This window comes from Fundulus heteroclitus, chromosome 8 (genome assembly GCF_011125445.2).
Source record: "Fundulus heteroclitus isolate FHET01 chromosome 8, MU-UCD_Fhet_4.1, whole genome shotgun sequence".
NCBI lineage: Eukaryota > Metazoa > Chordata > Actinopteri > Cyprinodontiformes > Fundulidae > Fundulus > Fundulus heteroclitus.
In genome coordinates, this window is record NC_046368.1 from 20015087 (window position 1) to 20031426 (window position 16340).

The 16340-nt window shown below is 40.1% G+C and overlaps 1 protein-coding gene across 4 annotated transcripts in view; it reads left to right on the forward strand.

Annotated features, from left to right (window-relative positions):
- The window catches only part of ptpn13 (protein tyrosine phosphatase non-receptor type 13), a 58997-nt gene that overhangs the window by 40384 nt on the left and 2273 nt on the right, over positions 1–16340 (forward strand). The window contains exons 22-44 of one of the 4 annotated variants that reach the window (XM_012879767.3): positions 1086–1193; positions 1293–1424; positions 1514–1992; positions 2319–2450; positions 4836–4929; positions 5011–5096; positions 5194–5356; positions 7159–7373; positions 8283–8381; positions 8465–8823; positions 10625–10784; positions 10886–11041; positions 11317–11488; positions 11611–11821; positions 11958–12043; positions 12150–12211; positions 13738–13893; positions 14059–14224; positions 14359–14445; positions 14555–14661; positions 14750–14805; positions 14909–15009; positions 15085–15233. In XM_012879767.3, coding sequence (XP_012735221.2) covers positions 1086–1193; positions 1293–1424; positions 1514–1992; positions 2319–2450; positions 4836–4929; positions 5011–5096; positions 5194–5356; positions 7159–7373; positions 8283–8381; positions 8465–8823; positions 10625–10784; positions 10886–11041; positions 11317–11488; positions 11611–11821; positions 11958–12043; positions 12150–12211; positions 13738–13893; positions 14059–14224; positions 14359–14445; positions 14555–14661; positions 14750–14805; positions 14909–15009; positions 15085–15233 — 3536 coding nt within the window. The remainder of the gene's footprint in view (positions 1–1085; positions 1194–1292; positions 1425–1513; positions 1993–2318; positions 2451–4835; positions 4930–5010; positions 5097–5193; positions 5357–7158; positions 7374–8282; positions 8382–8464; positions 8824–10624; positions 10785–10885; positions 11042–11316; positions 11489–11610; positions 11822–11957; positions 12044–12149; positions 12212–13737; positions 13894–14058; positions 14225–14358; positions 14446–14554; positions 14662–14749; positions 14806–14908; positions 15010–15084; positions 15234–16340) is intronic. The other 3 variants (XM_012879768.3, XM_012879769.3, XM_021307167.2) reach the window with 3 other exon arrangements.

The window sequence follows — 16340 nt, forward strand, 5'->3', positions numbered from 1 at the left end:
TGTGAGCCCCTATGGGGTAAAAGTGGAGGGCCCTATCAGGAAATATTTATATTTTTTATTTTTTATGAAGTGATAATCAGTAAAAGACTTTAGGTCTGCATAATATTAGGAAAACATACAATATGTGATGACATTTGAGCATAATAACTTGTCACTTCAGCCTCTGGGAAAACAAGGTTATATTGAGAATGTTTATTTTGGAGAACTTTATTTTTGCTGACGTTCCTTAATTATGTTTTCCCTTTATCTTTGCCTTCTAAAGCTTTGCTGGGTTAAACAAGCGACTCCAAATATATTTCATAGAGTCCCTGAATGCATTGTGTTTAAAAATGACGTCATTTAACACAGTTCAACCGGTTGTTTTCAAAGCGGTCGTAGGCATACTCTGGTATTGTGATTATTATTAGGTTGTAGTGAGTTGTGCAGCTTCTACTGCTGTTATGTCATGAACATGGATTTTTAAACATAGGGATCAAGTATTTTAATACGCCGGCACGTAGCTATCATGTTTTCATATATGGTAGGGAGAACACGATCATTTCTGCTCAGAGTTTAGCACGGCGAGGAGACAAATTGATTTGTTGTTTGTAGATGTTTAAAAAGACATGATAAATTAAACTGGGGAGTGGGGGGGATCGCATTAAATAGCAATATTAAGAAAAAAAATCGCAATTAGATTATTTAGCAAAATCCTTCAGCCTTAACATTTATTTATTTATTTATTTAAAGAAAAATAGTACATATTAATGGACAGACATATCATATGTAAATATGCCATCTTGTAGCCATTAGCTAATTTCAATCTGTAGTCCCTGTACAGGTGGATGTGTTAAACATTAAATTTAAAAGAAAAGAAACTTAAGACACATACATTATAAACAGGCCAGACAGAAACAGTATGTTATGGTCACATTACAGCAAACTACACACAAGATAGACTCAGGACGAAGACAGACAGGAGCAATTACGCATTAATATACTCAAGAGTAGTTGCAGCATTTTCTTAAACTTTGCATTAGCCCTAAAGTGCGAGATGTGTTGCACATACGCGTCACCGCCTGTGTTTGTGCTTGTGTGTATTGTAGGGTTTGAGGTTGTTGGAGGGGCGAACCCGGGTCGTGGAAACCACGGTACAATCATCAGCTCCATCACTCCTGGGGGTCCTGCTGATCTGAACGGCCACCTAAAACCAGGTACGGGGTCTAGATTCTGATGGTTTTTCTATATACCCAGCAGTAAATTATCCATGCGGCTAGATTGCTGTGTCGTTAACAGCAATAAAATTGCTTCAGGTGACCGGCTGCTATCTGTGAACGATATACACCTGGATGGATTTTCTCACGATGAAACGGTTGATATCCTCCAAAGCGCCCCTGATGACGTGACCCTCATAGTGTCACAACCCAAAGAGAGGCTCTATAAAGGTGAAAACGGGGACAGAAATCTGTTTAAGTTGCAAGTATCTACTTAAATCTCAGTCTCACATCACTTTCCTGTTCCCTTGTTTTGACAGAATCGCCTCCATATGTTCCCCAACCACCCAAACCATCTTTTAATTCACCCAAACCCGCTCCGAGACCAGAGCTGGAGGTCGAGACGTCATCCGGAGATCGCCGCGCTGCAGTAAGCCCCGGCCCTCCTGTCCGCGGCGCTGACACGCCGTCGGCCTCCTCTCCGGCACGTCAGCGCGCCGACCTCAGCTCTCAGGATTCGAGGACGAGCAGCTCCTCTAAAATCAGCCAGCCCCCTCCTGATCGAGTCCAGCAGGCCTTGGAAAGGATGAAAGCCCCTGGCTCCGCTGAAACCGCTGCCGACTTTCAAGCGCCGGGACCGAAGGCCGAATTAAAGACGTCACCTCCAGCTCTGCCTCCGAAAATGAGGAAGGTCAAACTTTCAGAACCCGCTCAGGTGTCCGAACAGTCTGACAGGGGGGACACGGACATGGATGAAGAGACTTATTCCAGTAGTGAGCAGAAACTTAAGATCAAAAAGGTGCGATCCTTGTGATTTATGAATTTATTGCTTTAAATTAGGTTTTTTTTCTTTATTTCCAACATGATGGTTGTCGAAAAGTCATCTTTTAATTCTGTTGGAGCAAATCCTTCTCCAACGAACAAGCATCAAACATTACCTGCAGATGCTTGGCGCCACTAACTGCCTGTCGTTAACCCTCGGCCTGAAACGCCTGTATTTCTGCATGATATGCGTCTGTTTGACTCGGCTGCATGAACAACATCCATCTCCCTTCACCTGGTCTTGATCACCTCTTCCTCCCTTCATGTTTAAATCCACCTTGATGCCATGTTCTCTGTTTGCAGGAAAGCATCACGGAAAATGTAAATGGTAATGGCCCAGGGGTCAGTAGTCTCCGTCCAGGAGATCTATTTGACGTTGAGCTGTCCAAAAAAGACAGCAGCCTGGGCATAAATGTCACGGTACTGTTCGACAAGGTTTTCACCCTTTTTTTGATTTGGCTCCTTTTCTGGCTCATCTCCTCACTGTCGCTCTTCTGTGTATGGTTTGGTTTTGGGTTTGTTCTCTTTAATGCTTTGTGTTGGAAAAGCTTTTGGTAAGATAACTCATTTTGCATGTCTTTTTTTTTTTTAACATTTAACATTTTAAAAAAATGCTAATAAAGTCCTTGTATCTTTAGCACCTTGGGAATAATGACTAACAACTGTGTACAAAGAGCTGCTTTGTGGGATTTCTATGGCTGGCTTCAGCTTGCGCTTGACAGCGGGGGGGGGGGGGGGGGGGGGGGGGGGGGGGGGTTGTTCTGGAGGGCCAGCAATCAAACCTTTCTCTCAGGGAATTCAGAAATTGATTTGCTGGGATTGATTTACTTCTCATACAATGCAACACTCTGTTACTAGATTGTGCATCTTCCCACAGCTGTCACATTATGTGCTTAGTGATTTATTTATGGTCTTTATTTAGGAGCTTTTAATGCACATCATCAGCTCATTGTAAACATCCAAAGAACAAAGTGTTACCCCAGTGTTGTTGGTCATTTACGTTTTACTCCCCCTAGATATTTATAGTGTTCGACTGTTGCCTTAAAAAAGTTAAACCTATTCCTCAGGCCCTCAGTAGTTATAAGCACCCTGCTAAAACCTCAAATAATTTTATTAGTCATGGGAAATGACTAATTTTCTCTCACTTTAGATCAACAGATCAATTTTAATATCAGACAAAGATGACCGGAGTTCATTAAAAATGCAGTTGTCCAATTATAATTTATTTTACTATGCAAACCATCCTGGGCCTATGTTAAAAGAGTTAATGCCTCCTAAACCTAAAAACTGCATTGTTCAGCGACTTAAGGATTTAAGTCCAAACTCTGACCAGGCCACTCCAGAATCTTTTTTGTTTTTGTTTCAGCCATTCAGAAGTAGCTCACTACCACAACTTCAGTGTGACGTAATTTCATTTTTTGGATGCATGTCTTCCAAAAAGTTCCTCTTTAGTCTTCTTAGTCCAAAGAATATTTTCCTTAAAGACCTTGTCGATTATAATGATGTTTTTTTGGAAAATGCGTAGATAGGCCTATGTGTTTTTGCTCAGCTATGGTTTTAGCCTTGGAACTCATCCATAAATGCAGTTTTGTTGCCGTTTCCTTACTGCTGAATCGTGCACAGGGGGCAAGTGAGGCCTGCTGTGCTTTAAATATGGCTTTGGGTTCTTTGGTGGCCTCCTGGATGAGTTGTCGATGCGCTATTGGAGGACTTCTGGTAGGCCACACACTCCAAGGTTTATCACTGTTCTATGTTTCCTCCTCTCCCTGTAGTTTGTTGGAGTCCTAAAATCCAAGAAATTGCTTTTTAACCCAGACTGATAGATGTCAAGGAGTTTGTATTAAACTAATTCTTGATTCAATCCATTTGGCAGCCAAACCTGAGGGTAGCTAAAGAAATTCAGCTCAATTGTCCAAATAAAAATAAAAATAATGTTAATTCATGATTTACCATGAAGGTTAATGGTGTTTTTTACATTGGTCTGGTTGGTTTGGATAGCCGTTTTCACTGAAATTATGAAAACTGCATTTTGTATGCGCTCTCGTTGTCTGTGTCTGATATTTAAATTAGCTTGATTTGAAACCTTTAACAAAGCAAAAACAGAAGAAATACGGAAGGAGAGAAATCTTTTTTCTCAGTACTGTACCTCCCGTCATCTTTGGTTCCTTTCCAGCCATTTTTTTTTCTTTTGTTGCTGTCAAAGCTGCAGTTGTTTTAGTTGAATAGCTTTTTAGTTATTACCCTGGCCATATAGTCTAAGCGCCTGGATGTTTTATGGCAAACGGTTGACTGATTTAAATCAAAAAAATAATGCTGCACTTGAATACAGTGTCTCTTTCTTACTTTTAAGAGCCTAAGTGAATCATCAATTAATCTTTATACCTAAAGGAAAAAGAAAATGGATTACTCATTAATAGTGCTAATTTATAGTAAAGAAACTTTGAACAGCTGAAATAAGTTTGAATTTATTTATTAAAAAAAGATCTTGAGTTACATTAATTCTCTTATAAAAATGGGTGCTAAGTGTAGCTCCTGTGATTTTGTTAAATTGTTAGCTTTTCATGATAAAAAAATAATCTTTTATTTTGACATCTTTATCAGGGGTGTTTATAGTTGCCGAGGGCACTGGGTGTCTGGAGGAAAGAACGGAGACATGTTCCATACTAATAAAACATGTAGACATTTTATTTGACAAAGCAGTTTTAATGAGGCACTTTATAGCGTAGAATTAGAAAACACTTCACCTCTGCCATTAACCCGAGTAGAAAAGTCGCAAAGCATCAACGCCTCTTTGGCTGAAGAGCTCTTTTCATTTCTCAGGGTGGCGCTGACACAACGGTCCGACATGGAGGCGTCTACGTCAAAGCCCTCGTACCAAAAGGAGCTGCAGACCTCGATGGGAGAATTCAGATAGGTGAGCGGGTTTAAAAACAAAAACAAGGCTGCAAACATTAAATGGAAGATAGATAAATAATTGGGAGTGTTGCATGCGCAGGCGATCGTGTTTTGGCCGTCAACGGAAAGAGTCTAGAGGGAGCTACTCATCAGCAGGCTGTTGAGGTCCTCAGAGACACAGGCCAGGTGAGGGCTGCCACTTACAGAGATAAGTTGTCCAGCAGCCATCCGGGTGGCCTCTGACGGCATGTAAATCATGTTGTGGGTGTGTGTGTGTGTGTAGACGGTGCAGTTGCGGCTGGAGAAGAGTATTGCGGACGGCACTCCAGCTCCCCTCACCCCTCAAACCACTGTGCGCCTTGCTGCCGGGAACCGCAGTCAAGCCAAGGACAAGGAGCAGCCCCCGGAGGCCAAAGATAAACCCGAGTACAGCTTCGTCACACAAGGTGAGGCAGAGAGGAGGAGGGACTCTTAGACACTTTAGGTAGCACAAACTTAAAAGGTCAGGTTATTCACGTTTTTTTTGTATTTAAAAAGTTCATCTTTCACAGAACGAGGCCGTCTTATCGTGTTGTACTGCTGATTATTTGAGTCGGCAACTTCTCCGAAATATTAACAATGCAGCTCTTTGTTGTCACTCCCAGCAAAGTAACTCGCCATAGATAATCTGATTTGAAAGGAAATGAGCGTGTCTGCACAAGCCATTGGCTGTGCACCGGTGCCTATTCAGGGCTGAGCAGGCGGTCAGGACACGTTGAACTTCCTAGAACACATTTATTCCTGGAATGGCTTTGATTAAATATAAAAACACATGCTTTAGCGCTGTGTTTTTAATATTTTTCCGCTTTTTAAGTAAATGTCCAAATGATCATATTTTGCATTAAACAACTTGTGCCTCCAGTTCTTCCTTACAGGATTAAGTGTTTGCCCGAGCCGTATGTTACGTCATATACGTCGTTTATGTTGAACTACATGGCATAAGCTAGCTGTAATATCCTGAAATTTCACTTTCTGTGCCCGGCAACACCATTCATACTCTGAAGGTTGTTTTTTTTCTCTCTCTTGTGTTTTAACCTGAAGCTTTTATGTATTTTATTACATTTTTCAGTTGTGTGTTTTCTTGGTCCTAAAGAATCCTACAATAGTATCTTTTCCTTTTCAACCACACTTGTATTTATATAGATTTAACAATGACAAAAGTATGAAAAATGTTAATTTTTACGTAACGTTGAGGTGAGCTCTGACTCTTCTAGTTCTAAGGTCATTACAGGGAGCCCTTCGTATGACACAGTACCAGCGAAGTAGCTCTGTCTCAAAAAGGTTGGTTGATGTCCAGCATGTTTTAGGCATTTCCTTGCTTGGATTTGAACATCCTAATTGCTGACGGGCTGAGGAGAGGAGTCTGCTTTTTTCATTTAAATGTTGCAGAGGGGACACAAAACATGCAGGACACTGGGCCTATCTGGCCCTCGCTAGCCAGGATCAACCCAAAGCAGAGCATAATTCTAGAAGTAGAAGGAAATAGTTGTGTGTTTTCAGTTTAAATCAGGCTTAGGTTTTAAATCCCAACGTCTGAATAAAGCACAGCTAGGTCTACCATCCGGAAATGAAAAATTTGTCCCAGTTATAAACCTCTCAAGACATGGCCATCCACCTTTACTGATTGGTCGAGGAGAGCATTAATCAGAGCAGCAGCCAATAGGCCTGTAGTAGCTCTGGAGGAGCTGTAGAAATGCACCCCATGCTTTTTGTAAAAAAAAAAAAAAAAAAATTACAAACTTGCTGGTAAAAGTCTGAAATTGTGATGACTTGAGCTTTGATTCCTTATTTTCTGAGCTGTTAGATGAAAACGTCTGTCTTGGTAATGCTCTCTTTCTGTCAGAGTCCGGTTTAATGACCACCTGAGTTGGGTGAAGCAGGCCCGACTTTAGATGTGAACTCTAACAGAGTCGCCGACAGAAACTTGCAGCCCTGAGGGAGGAATTTCAGCGCATAATTGTGACTAATCAGACCAACAGGCTCTGGTAATAGTTTAACCAGAGAATTTAGATGCTTGAGCAGCTTCTAATTTACTTGATAATTAGATTTGTGTCTGGACTAGAGTGTGCAACCAAATGGAAATTTCTTGTAATTTCACAAACTCAAGAAGGAAATTCGAGAACAAGCACCATCCCTCTCTGTATTAAGTTAAGCTCAGACAGATGCTGGATTTGGTCCTCACCGTGGATTAACGCCTTCATTCCCACAGATAACGTGTTTGAGGTGCGTCTGGTGAAGAACACCTCTGGGCTCGGCTTCAGCTTTAGCCGAGAAGAGCACGCTCCGGATGAGCCCCACGGCCCCAGCTTGGTGAAGGTGAAGAAGCTTTTCCCAGGCCAGCCGGCTGCAGAGAGCGGCCGCATCAACGTGGGCGACGTCATCCTACGGGTCAACCAAACCCCTCTCAAAGGACTCTCGCAACACGTATGTAATTGTTTTTTTTGTTTTTTCATGTAATTGAAATTCAAATTGTGAAGCAAGGCAAAGCAAGGCAAATTTATTTATATAGCACAATTCAGTACAAAGACAATGCAAAGTGCTTTACATGATTAAAATATAGCAAAATAAAACGGAATAAAAGCAAGTAGGAATAAAATATAGATAGAAAATCAAACAAAAAAGTGGTGATTGAGTTAACTAGGACAGTTGAAGGCAATTTTAAACAAATGTGTTTTTAATCTTGATTTAAAGGAACTAAGGTTTTCCACATCTTTACAGTTTTCTGGAAGTTTGTTCCAGATAATTGGAGCATAGGAACTAAATGCTGCTCCTCCTTGTTTAGTTCTGGTTCTAGGTATGCAGAGTAGGCTGGAGCCAGAAGACCTTAGTGGTCTTGATGGTTGATACACTGATAACAAGTCTGTGATGTATTTAGGTGCTAAGCCTTTTAGGGATTTATAGACTAACAGAAGTATTTTAAAGTCTATTCTCTGAGATACAGGGAGCCAGTGTAAGGACTTTAGAACTGGGGTTATGTGCTCTACATTCTTAGTCTTAGTGAGGACGCGGGCAGCAGCGTTCTGGATCAGCTGCAGCTGTCTGATCCACTTTTTAGGCAGACCTGTGAAAACACCGTTGCAGTAATCAATTCGACTAAAAATAAACGCATGGATTAGTTTTTCTAGATCCTGCTGAGACATCAGTCCTTTAATCCTAGAAATGTTCTTCAGGTGATAGAAAGCAGTATGCGTTTGGCCATTGTTTTTATCATATATATATATATATATATATATATATATATATATATATATATATATATATATATATATATATATATATATATATATATATATATATATATATATATATCTTGGGCGTTTTCTGTGCACCTAGGAGGTGATATCAGCCTTGCGAGGAACTGGACAGGAGGTGACGTTGCTCCTTTGTAGGCCTGAAAAGGGAGTTCTCCGTGACGTGGACGTCTCAGCTTTGGTGAGTTGGTAAAAAAAACAGCTTTCTCAATCAACATGTTTTTTTAAGATAATTAAAATGAAATGTAATATATTCCTTATCAGACGCCCAAGCCATTACCCAGAAAGGTGCCTGCAGCCTTTGCAGAGCCCAGCCTGAACGTGAACAGGACCGCCTCTCCTCCTGGGACGACGCAGAAGGGCCGGGTGGAGGAGGCTCTGGCGCGGCTGCAGCTTAAAAGCCCCGGCCGACACAACAGCTACAGCGACAGCACTGATGGCGACGAGGAGGTGGAGAAAGCCTTCACCCACAGCATGCAAAATTGGGACAGGAGTGTTTATCAAACGCCCGGCGGCAACTCTGAGCTGGGACACTACGACAGCTCCGGTCAGCTGGACAGCACCTTCCACTCAGCTTTTTATTCTCCGAACCTGTCAAAGACGAGATTAGACCTCAGCAACAGGTAAATGATCTATTTATAAAACAGTAGGTCAACCCTGGATGCATTGACCAAATTGTGTGACTGATTCCAGTTTCCCTTTTAAGAACCATAACAAGATGTGGAACTGTTTTTTTCCCTAAGCAATTTTTATTTATTTATTTTTTTTCCCCCATGAATTATGTTAGTGTTGAGTTTGTTTTAATTTTAAAATTGAACCCTGCCTTACTGCAACTACCCTAGATACCGGGTTCATATTCTAAACTGGCTTTAAAGCCCCAGTGTGTAAGATTTTCACACTGGTGCACCATCTATTGGTGCACTAAATTAATTACAAATTAAAAACCTCGCTGTTAAGCATGTAATAACTACTACAGAAGCTGTGGAGTATCATAAATGTGATGATGTGTCCATGTCCTCCATGTATTAGCTACTGCTACGATCATCATGTGAAACGTTTTTTGGCACTGTTGTCAAGTCCGCTTGTTATTTTCTAAAGTCTTGTAAATTCTCGGAGTCATTTTTTATTTAATTTTTTTTGGGTTCGTTTCTGAACGTGCAGTTCCTATTTTGGGGTCTAATATAAGTGACTATATACATGAGTAAAAGAGACCCGCTTCTGCTGTTGCACTACAGACAGTGAACGGCTGATATCCCTCCGCATACACACACATATTTCTCTGTTCGTCTCCTTCTCCCTGAGGGAGAGACGAACACACGAGTCCTCTCTCCTGGGAGGACAGAGTAGTTGCTGCTCTACACTGCCCTGTTTGTAACATAAAGCTAGAATAAATGTCACTGTTATATTGAATTAACTTACCTGTCCAGCAGAAAGCCTGCAACCTCCACATCTGTTTTAAATCCCCGCTCCCTCATGAATTATCTCCACCTGGTAATAATAGCTGCGCTGATATAGTCTCGTTTTCTTCTGATTAATACTTCTTTTTCTGTTCTGGGTTACGTTCTCTTCCCTCTCGCTGGTCCAAGAGTATGAATGGTCTTCCATTTCAATAGAAAACGGCACATAGAATGGTCTACGGACATCTTTGCTTGTTTATACTCCTCCTCCACTGACAGCACGTCTTCATATAGAAGACAGATAGGGTAAAACACGTAATGCTGAAATCAGAAATAACGATTCAACATGGCGCCTCCCTGTGGGTGCACCAACACCTATGTATTTATAAACTATTAACTCTAAACTATATGAACGCTTTAATTTTTGATGTGATATTATTAGACTTTGCCAGAATATGTATTTTTGTTAATTAAAAGCCAAATTAGTTACACACTGTCCCCTTTAAAATCAGCAGTTTGTGTGGTTAACATTGCTAAAACATCACTTTTGTATTAGGGCTGAGTCATAAAGACCAAAAATCTTATTTTGATATTTTTAGGCTGAATGCTGATATTTGTGTTAGCTTCGGTCAAAAGTTTTCTAAATGGCTACCAACATTTCCAAATCCACATTTCATGAAAGCAGAAACTTTTCTGAAAGCTTTTTCTCTTCCGTCCTGTTAATCTGCTCAAAGTCTGGCACTTTTCTTGACACGTAATTGAAAGTACAGTCATCTTTTTAATAGCTTCTTACATCTCTGTGCTTCCTCTGAGTTTATATTTTAGACACATCAATGACTTTGATAATATCTAACTTCCCTCAGTTATCTTGACTCTTATGAGGGCTGTTGTCCCTGCAACCAGTCAGCCCGGCTATTGGCTGATTTAGGTCACTAGCCCCTTTTCAGTACATCTTTAGTTAATCTTGTGATTTAAAAAAAAAAAAAAAAACTTTACTAAAATTGTATTTTTGTAAATGTTTTTATAGGAGTTCCTTATCACCTGTGGAAGCTGATATGGAGTCCCCCTCTCTGCCTGTATTGTCCTCCGCCTCTGCCCCCAGCCCCGATCCCCTGCCTCCTCCGATGCCACTGCCCTTAAAATTCAAAGGCCCCAGCAACGGGCAGAACATGGAAGAATCGTTCCCGGTAAGGACTTGGGAATAGAGGGAAGGTGTAATTTAAGACAACGGCTGTAAAATTGAGGATCTAAATCGGTCCTCTAACTGAGAAGCTTGTTTTGTTGTCAGGAAGCAGAGCTGATGGTCTCTTTGTTGAAGTCAGAGAAAGGCAGCCTTGGTTTCACCCTCACCAAAGGCAACGATCAAGGCTGTTACATCCATGACATTGTCCAGGATCCGGCCAAAGCAGATGGAAGACTGAGGCCTGGTGATCGGATGATCAAGGTATAAACCCATTTTATGAGGTCTTTATTGTCCGTCCATTTAACTAAAATAAATACTTTTTAGTTAAAAAGTATTTATTTAGTTAGTTAGATTTTATTTAGAATTGGTTTAATGATTTTTAAAATCCCATTTCAGTCTATTTTAAATATTGTTTCATATTAATCTTCACCTAAAGGGTTCTTATTTAAAGGGCTCAAAAAACATGACCCAGGATAAAAATACAAGTCAGTTTTTATGTAGACATATTTATTAATTTGTTCTCTCTTTTCAAACAGGTGAACGACATTGATGTGAATGTCATGAACCACAGTGAGGTGGTGGATCTCGTTCGCTCTGCCCCTCAGGTGGTTGATTTGGTGGTAGGAAGGATCGTGGAAGCTCCCAAATTCCCAGTAGAAGCCCACCTGCTGCCTGATATTTCTTTCAAGAACAGCCAAAAACCACTAGGTAAGTAGCTGCCCTCTTTAAAGAAGACGAAGCATGTTAGATTTGGTTGTTAGACATTAATTCAGAATGCCAAAATATGCAACAATTTAAAAATCTCTGTCTAAACATCCTTTTTTGGGTAGGATTGGTCCTCGATGGTGGTAGGGACAGCATTTATGGGGTCCTGTTTGTAAAAGACGTCATACCAGGCTCCCCTGCCTCAAAAGAAGGAAGCTTGAAACCTCTTGACCTTATCCACTACATTAACGGGGCTCCTACCCAGGACCTAACCCTGAGCGAGAGTAGAAGACTCCTGGAGCTCTCCCCTGATGACCTTGGTCTGAAGGCTACCAGGTATTCTCCACTTGGCATGTTGACTATTTAAAGTCCGGCTTGTTGTGCTGGTTTATCTTCGGGACTTGGGGATTTTTTTTTTTTAAAGAAATTCAGAATCGTATCATTTTCGTCTCTTTTGCTCTTTGCGTCTCAGGGATGGATTGCCTGTATCTCCTGAACACAGACGTGTCACTTTTCTGGACAACAACTTTGGCTCCAAGATGTCATCCAGCATGAATGGTTTGTTTTGCATAGTGGAGATGTTGTTGTTTTTTGATGTTGTTGTTGTTTTTTAAAATTTCATCCTGTATTTTTAAAGTAACAGCAACAATTGTTTTCGTTTAAGGCTTCCTTAAAAGGGACGATTCCAGAGACGCTGATGGTCTCGCCGCACTTTGTCCTGCAGAGGTGAGTTAAAAAAATATTTTGAGTTTTGGTGATGCACTGTAGGTAAAACATGAACATCTGTTTTCTATTTCTAAGCTAGAAAGACCCAGTAACTTTTGTTGTTGACAGACTTCAATGCATGTTTTGTGGATGTAGTAAAAGACCAAGACAAAGCAGTGCATCCAGCGGAAGACGAAGGAAAACTTATGTGTGATTATGAAAACGTTTTCGCCACTAAAGATGAACCGCAGATAAAGTTATCCTTATGTGTTTATGTATTTAATGTAATCTCTTTATGAATTCAGCTGTTCTCAAAGCAATCTTCACAATCCAAAGAACCATTTTAGCCCTCAGTCCAGCTAAAAAAAAAAACTGGTTTAGAGCCACAACTATTACAAAAAAACGTAAACATTATTGCTAAAAATACACTAAAGAGAGTTCATTTTAAAGAAACACCATTTTTATTTCTATTTCTAGGTTTTAAAATATATTTATATAAAAAACATTTGCAAAAATAAAGGAATTCTAAATTTTACTCTGTGGGATGTTGATATATGTGGAAAATTAAATTAAAAGGAGCAGTTTTCAAGCTAATGACATGAAAAATAGATCTTAAACTAGTAGTTAAAGTGTCCTTCTGTTGTGGAATTTCAAAATCCATTCATTCCATTAAAAAATCTGCTCAAACCTGCCTTTTTATATAAAATCTACATTTAAAACATTAGTTTGTAATTTTTAGCTAAAGGTTTTAAGAGCCACTTGCAGCTCCAGAGCCATATGTTACCTTATCCCTGTAACTCCTAAGGTCTCATTCTGAGACATCTACTTCTTAAACAAAGTCAGTATTTTTCTAAACATGTAATTTACAACATACAAATTAATATATTTTACACACCCTATATAAAAATACAGAAAACATGAGGAAAATGAATTTTTTGGTCTGACGTATCGGTTACGATGCAAAGAATATTTGAAAGCCTGACGTTTAATTTTAAGATTTTCTTTTTTTTTTTTTAATGTGACATTTCCGCACAATGACCTGTATCAGGTATTAAAGGGATCTAAGTTTGTTAGAGAACATTAGTGGGGGAAAAATGTATAAAGAATAGAAAACACAGTGAGCTTTAGTTCGTTGTAAAACAGGGTGAGTTTATATAAAAGCAGATGGAGGAGCTGCGAAGAACACAGCTCAGGTTGGAGAAATTGTTGCCAGGAAAACTAATAATCTTGCAATGAATCTGGCCTTTGTGTGGGAAAAGCAAAATTAAATGTCAATATGTCCTGGTTGTAGTTTTTACTCAACCTATGTAAGCGCTCTGTCAGGAGGTCTACATGCAAGCATCCACTTTACAATCTTCCTTTTCTTGGTGTATCTAGCAAAATACATTAAGCTTTGTGGGTTTTAATGTGACAAAATCTGCAAAGGTTCAAGGAGTAAAAGTATTTTTGCAAGGCAATTTAAAAGTGTTTCGGCGTTTTACGGTGAATAGTTTGTCACGGTGAGTTTCTGTTCAAAGTAATCACAGATTTCCTTGCTGTGAGCGCAGGAGGAGATCATAACGCTGGATCTGGAGAAGCCGCCGGCCGGAGGTCTGGGCTTCTCTCTGATTGGCGGGGAGAGGGGAGTCTTTGTGAAGTCCATCACAGCAGGAGGAGTCGCAGAGTCCTCAGGAAAGCTGCAGGTTGGAGACAGGCTGCTAAAAGTGAGCACCGTTGAGCACGTTTCTTATGTAGTTGCTGCTTGTTTTGATAAATTCATAACAGCCTTGATGTAGGCCTCTCTCTCTCTCTCTCTCCGAGGCTTCCAGCTAAGACGATATGCTGCCTTTGTGAGGGTTTTGATAAGATCGACTTTCTCCATCTTTTAGGTGAACGATGATCTAATGACCAGTGTTTCCCACACCAAAGCTGTCACCACCATTCGAAAAGCTCAAGGCCTGGTGCACCTGATAGTGTCGAGACCACCTGAGCAGAACCCAAACACGTACCTGGCCTATCTGCCGATAAACTCTGATAAGTGCAACGGCAACACAGGTACAAGCAGGGGCTTCAACTTCACTCAATACAATTTCTACATTACGAAGAGCTGCTAACATCTACCGAGCATTGATTTTAGCACATTATATACATTATTTTGGTTAAACTCATTTATTTTTATTTTTTTATAGATCTGAGCGAGGACAGTGGAGTGACCACTAAGCTTCGGATGTCGGCTGAACAGAAATCCTCCAACGTACCCAGCATACCTCCAATAGGTAAATTAGATTAAACAACGTAATGGTTTAAACAATTTAATAATGTTAATGTTTGAATTATCTCAGACCAAAGCAGTATTCTCTTGATATTTCCAATTTACCTTGGCAGACTACGACGACGGTCCCCTGGAGGGGAAAAAAGAGACGGAGCACAGTGCCGAGCTTTCAGAGGACACCGACTGCGACGGATCCTCTCTACCCGAAGACTCTCCTGTGGTACAAATTCAACAAAACGCGCTTAATAAAACAAACACGGTTGAAATGTTTCTCTTTTTATTAAACGGGTCGTTTTTAATCCACGCAGAGTTCTCGGAAAGGGACGTGGCAAGAAGAGTGTGTTGACGACCCAAGGAATGAAAAGTATGATTTTTGTTTTGGGGGATATAAGCTTAACAAGATGAAGGTTTTATTCCCAGCATCTTTATTAAATATATTTGCACTGTTTGTGGTTAAAAAAAAATAGCAGCTATCTGCAAATGAGTGCAGTTCAGCCAGAAGAGGATGACTTCACCTGGGGAAGCGATGAACTCCCCATAGAAAGGATCGGCTCCCAATCAACAGATGGTAGGGTTTACTCTTGAATTACAATCTGAATAAATGAATAAATTCATGAATAAATCATCTTTTTCCTTCACACAGACCAGCCAATCATCACTGAGGACGAGCTGACCACCTTGCCCCTCGTCAGAGTGGTTCCTGGCGGCCAGTACACAAGAACAAAGCTCAACTCCGTCGTCCGCATGATGAAGGGGCTCCTGGATCAGAAAGTCCCGCTCCAAGAGTTTGAAGTAAGGTTGAACTCAGAGGCCTGTAATTTCAGACTTGGGAGCTGTTTGTGGGGTTCTTACAGTCTGGAAAAAGGGTGTGATTTTTTTTTTTTATTATTCTCGTGTTTTTCTGACCGAAACGGGAATGTGAAATGGAAAATGAAGAAAAAAAGATTTGCATTCCTAGACCTTATTCACCAGCTGCACATTGACGCAGCTGTTAGTACTGATGCCTTGCAGCGAGATGGTCATTTATTTCAAGCTCATGCATGCTTCAGTTCTCTTATTTTACATCTGTGTCCTCCAAAAAGACCAAACATATGCCAGTTTGTCTGAATCCATCCATCCATTGTGTTTTCTGCAGGTTATATATCTTAAAGCTTGATCGCTATATTTGGGATATTTGCATTTTATTAGTGATCATTTTGGGTTCATACGTTTAATTTCTTTTGTTTTTTATAAAAAAGGATGCAGGAATAATATGGAATAATATCTAAACATGCAGGGAGTTTCTGTTGATAAACCTGTAACTGGAACCATCCTCTGGTTACACTAGTGAGAGAACCATTTCCCAAGTATCATACCTGGCAGATTACAGTGGAGATGTTCAACAAAAAAGTTTATCTGTTTCAGATAAACTTTCTAAAATCTTATTTGCAGACGATACAAGTGTGTTTTACTCCCATAAAAACCCTGAAATTTTAATAAATGTAGTTAATGAAGAACTTGACAAGTTATCCTCTTGGTTCAAGTCCAACAAATTGTTACTTAACATAAAAAAACCAAGTTATATATTTTTTGGTTTTAAGTTTGATACGTTTAAACCCCCAATGAAAATTCAAATTGATGATACTTCCATTAATAATGTTAGATCTGTTCGTTTCCTTGGTGTTATTCTAGATTATTCTTTATCCTGGAAACCCCACATTAGTGCCATAAGTACAAAACTAGCCAAAGTGACCGGTATACTGGGAAAAATCCGCCACCTGATTAACAAAAAAGTTGCAATTATGTTATATTATTCAATGTTATATCCATATATTAATTACTGTAATGTTGCTTGGGCTAGCACCCACCCAACTAAACTGGAATCGGTTTTTCGACTTCAGAAGCCAGCTTTAAGGTTAA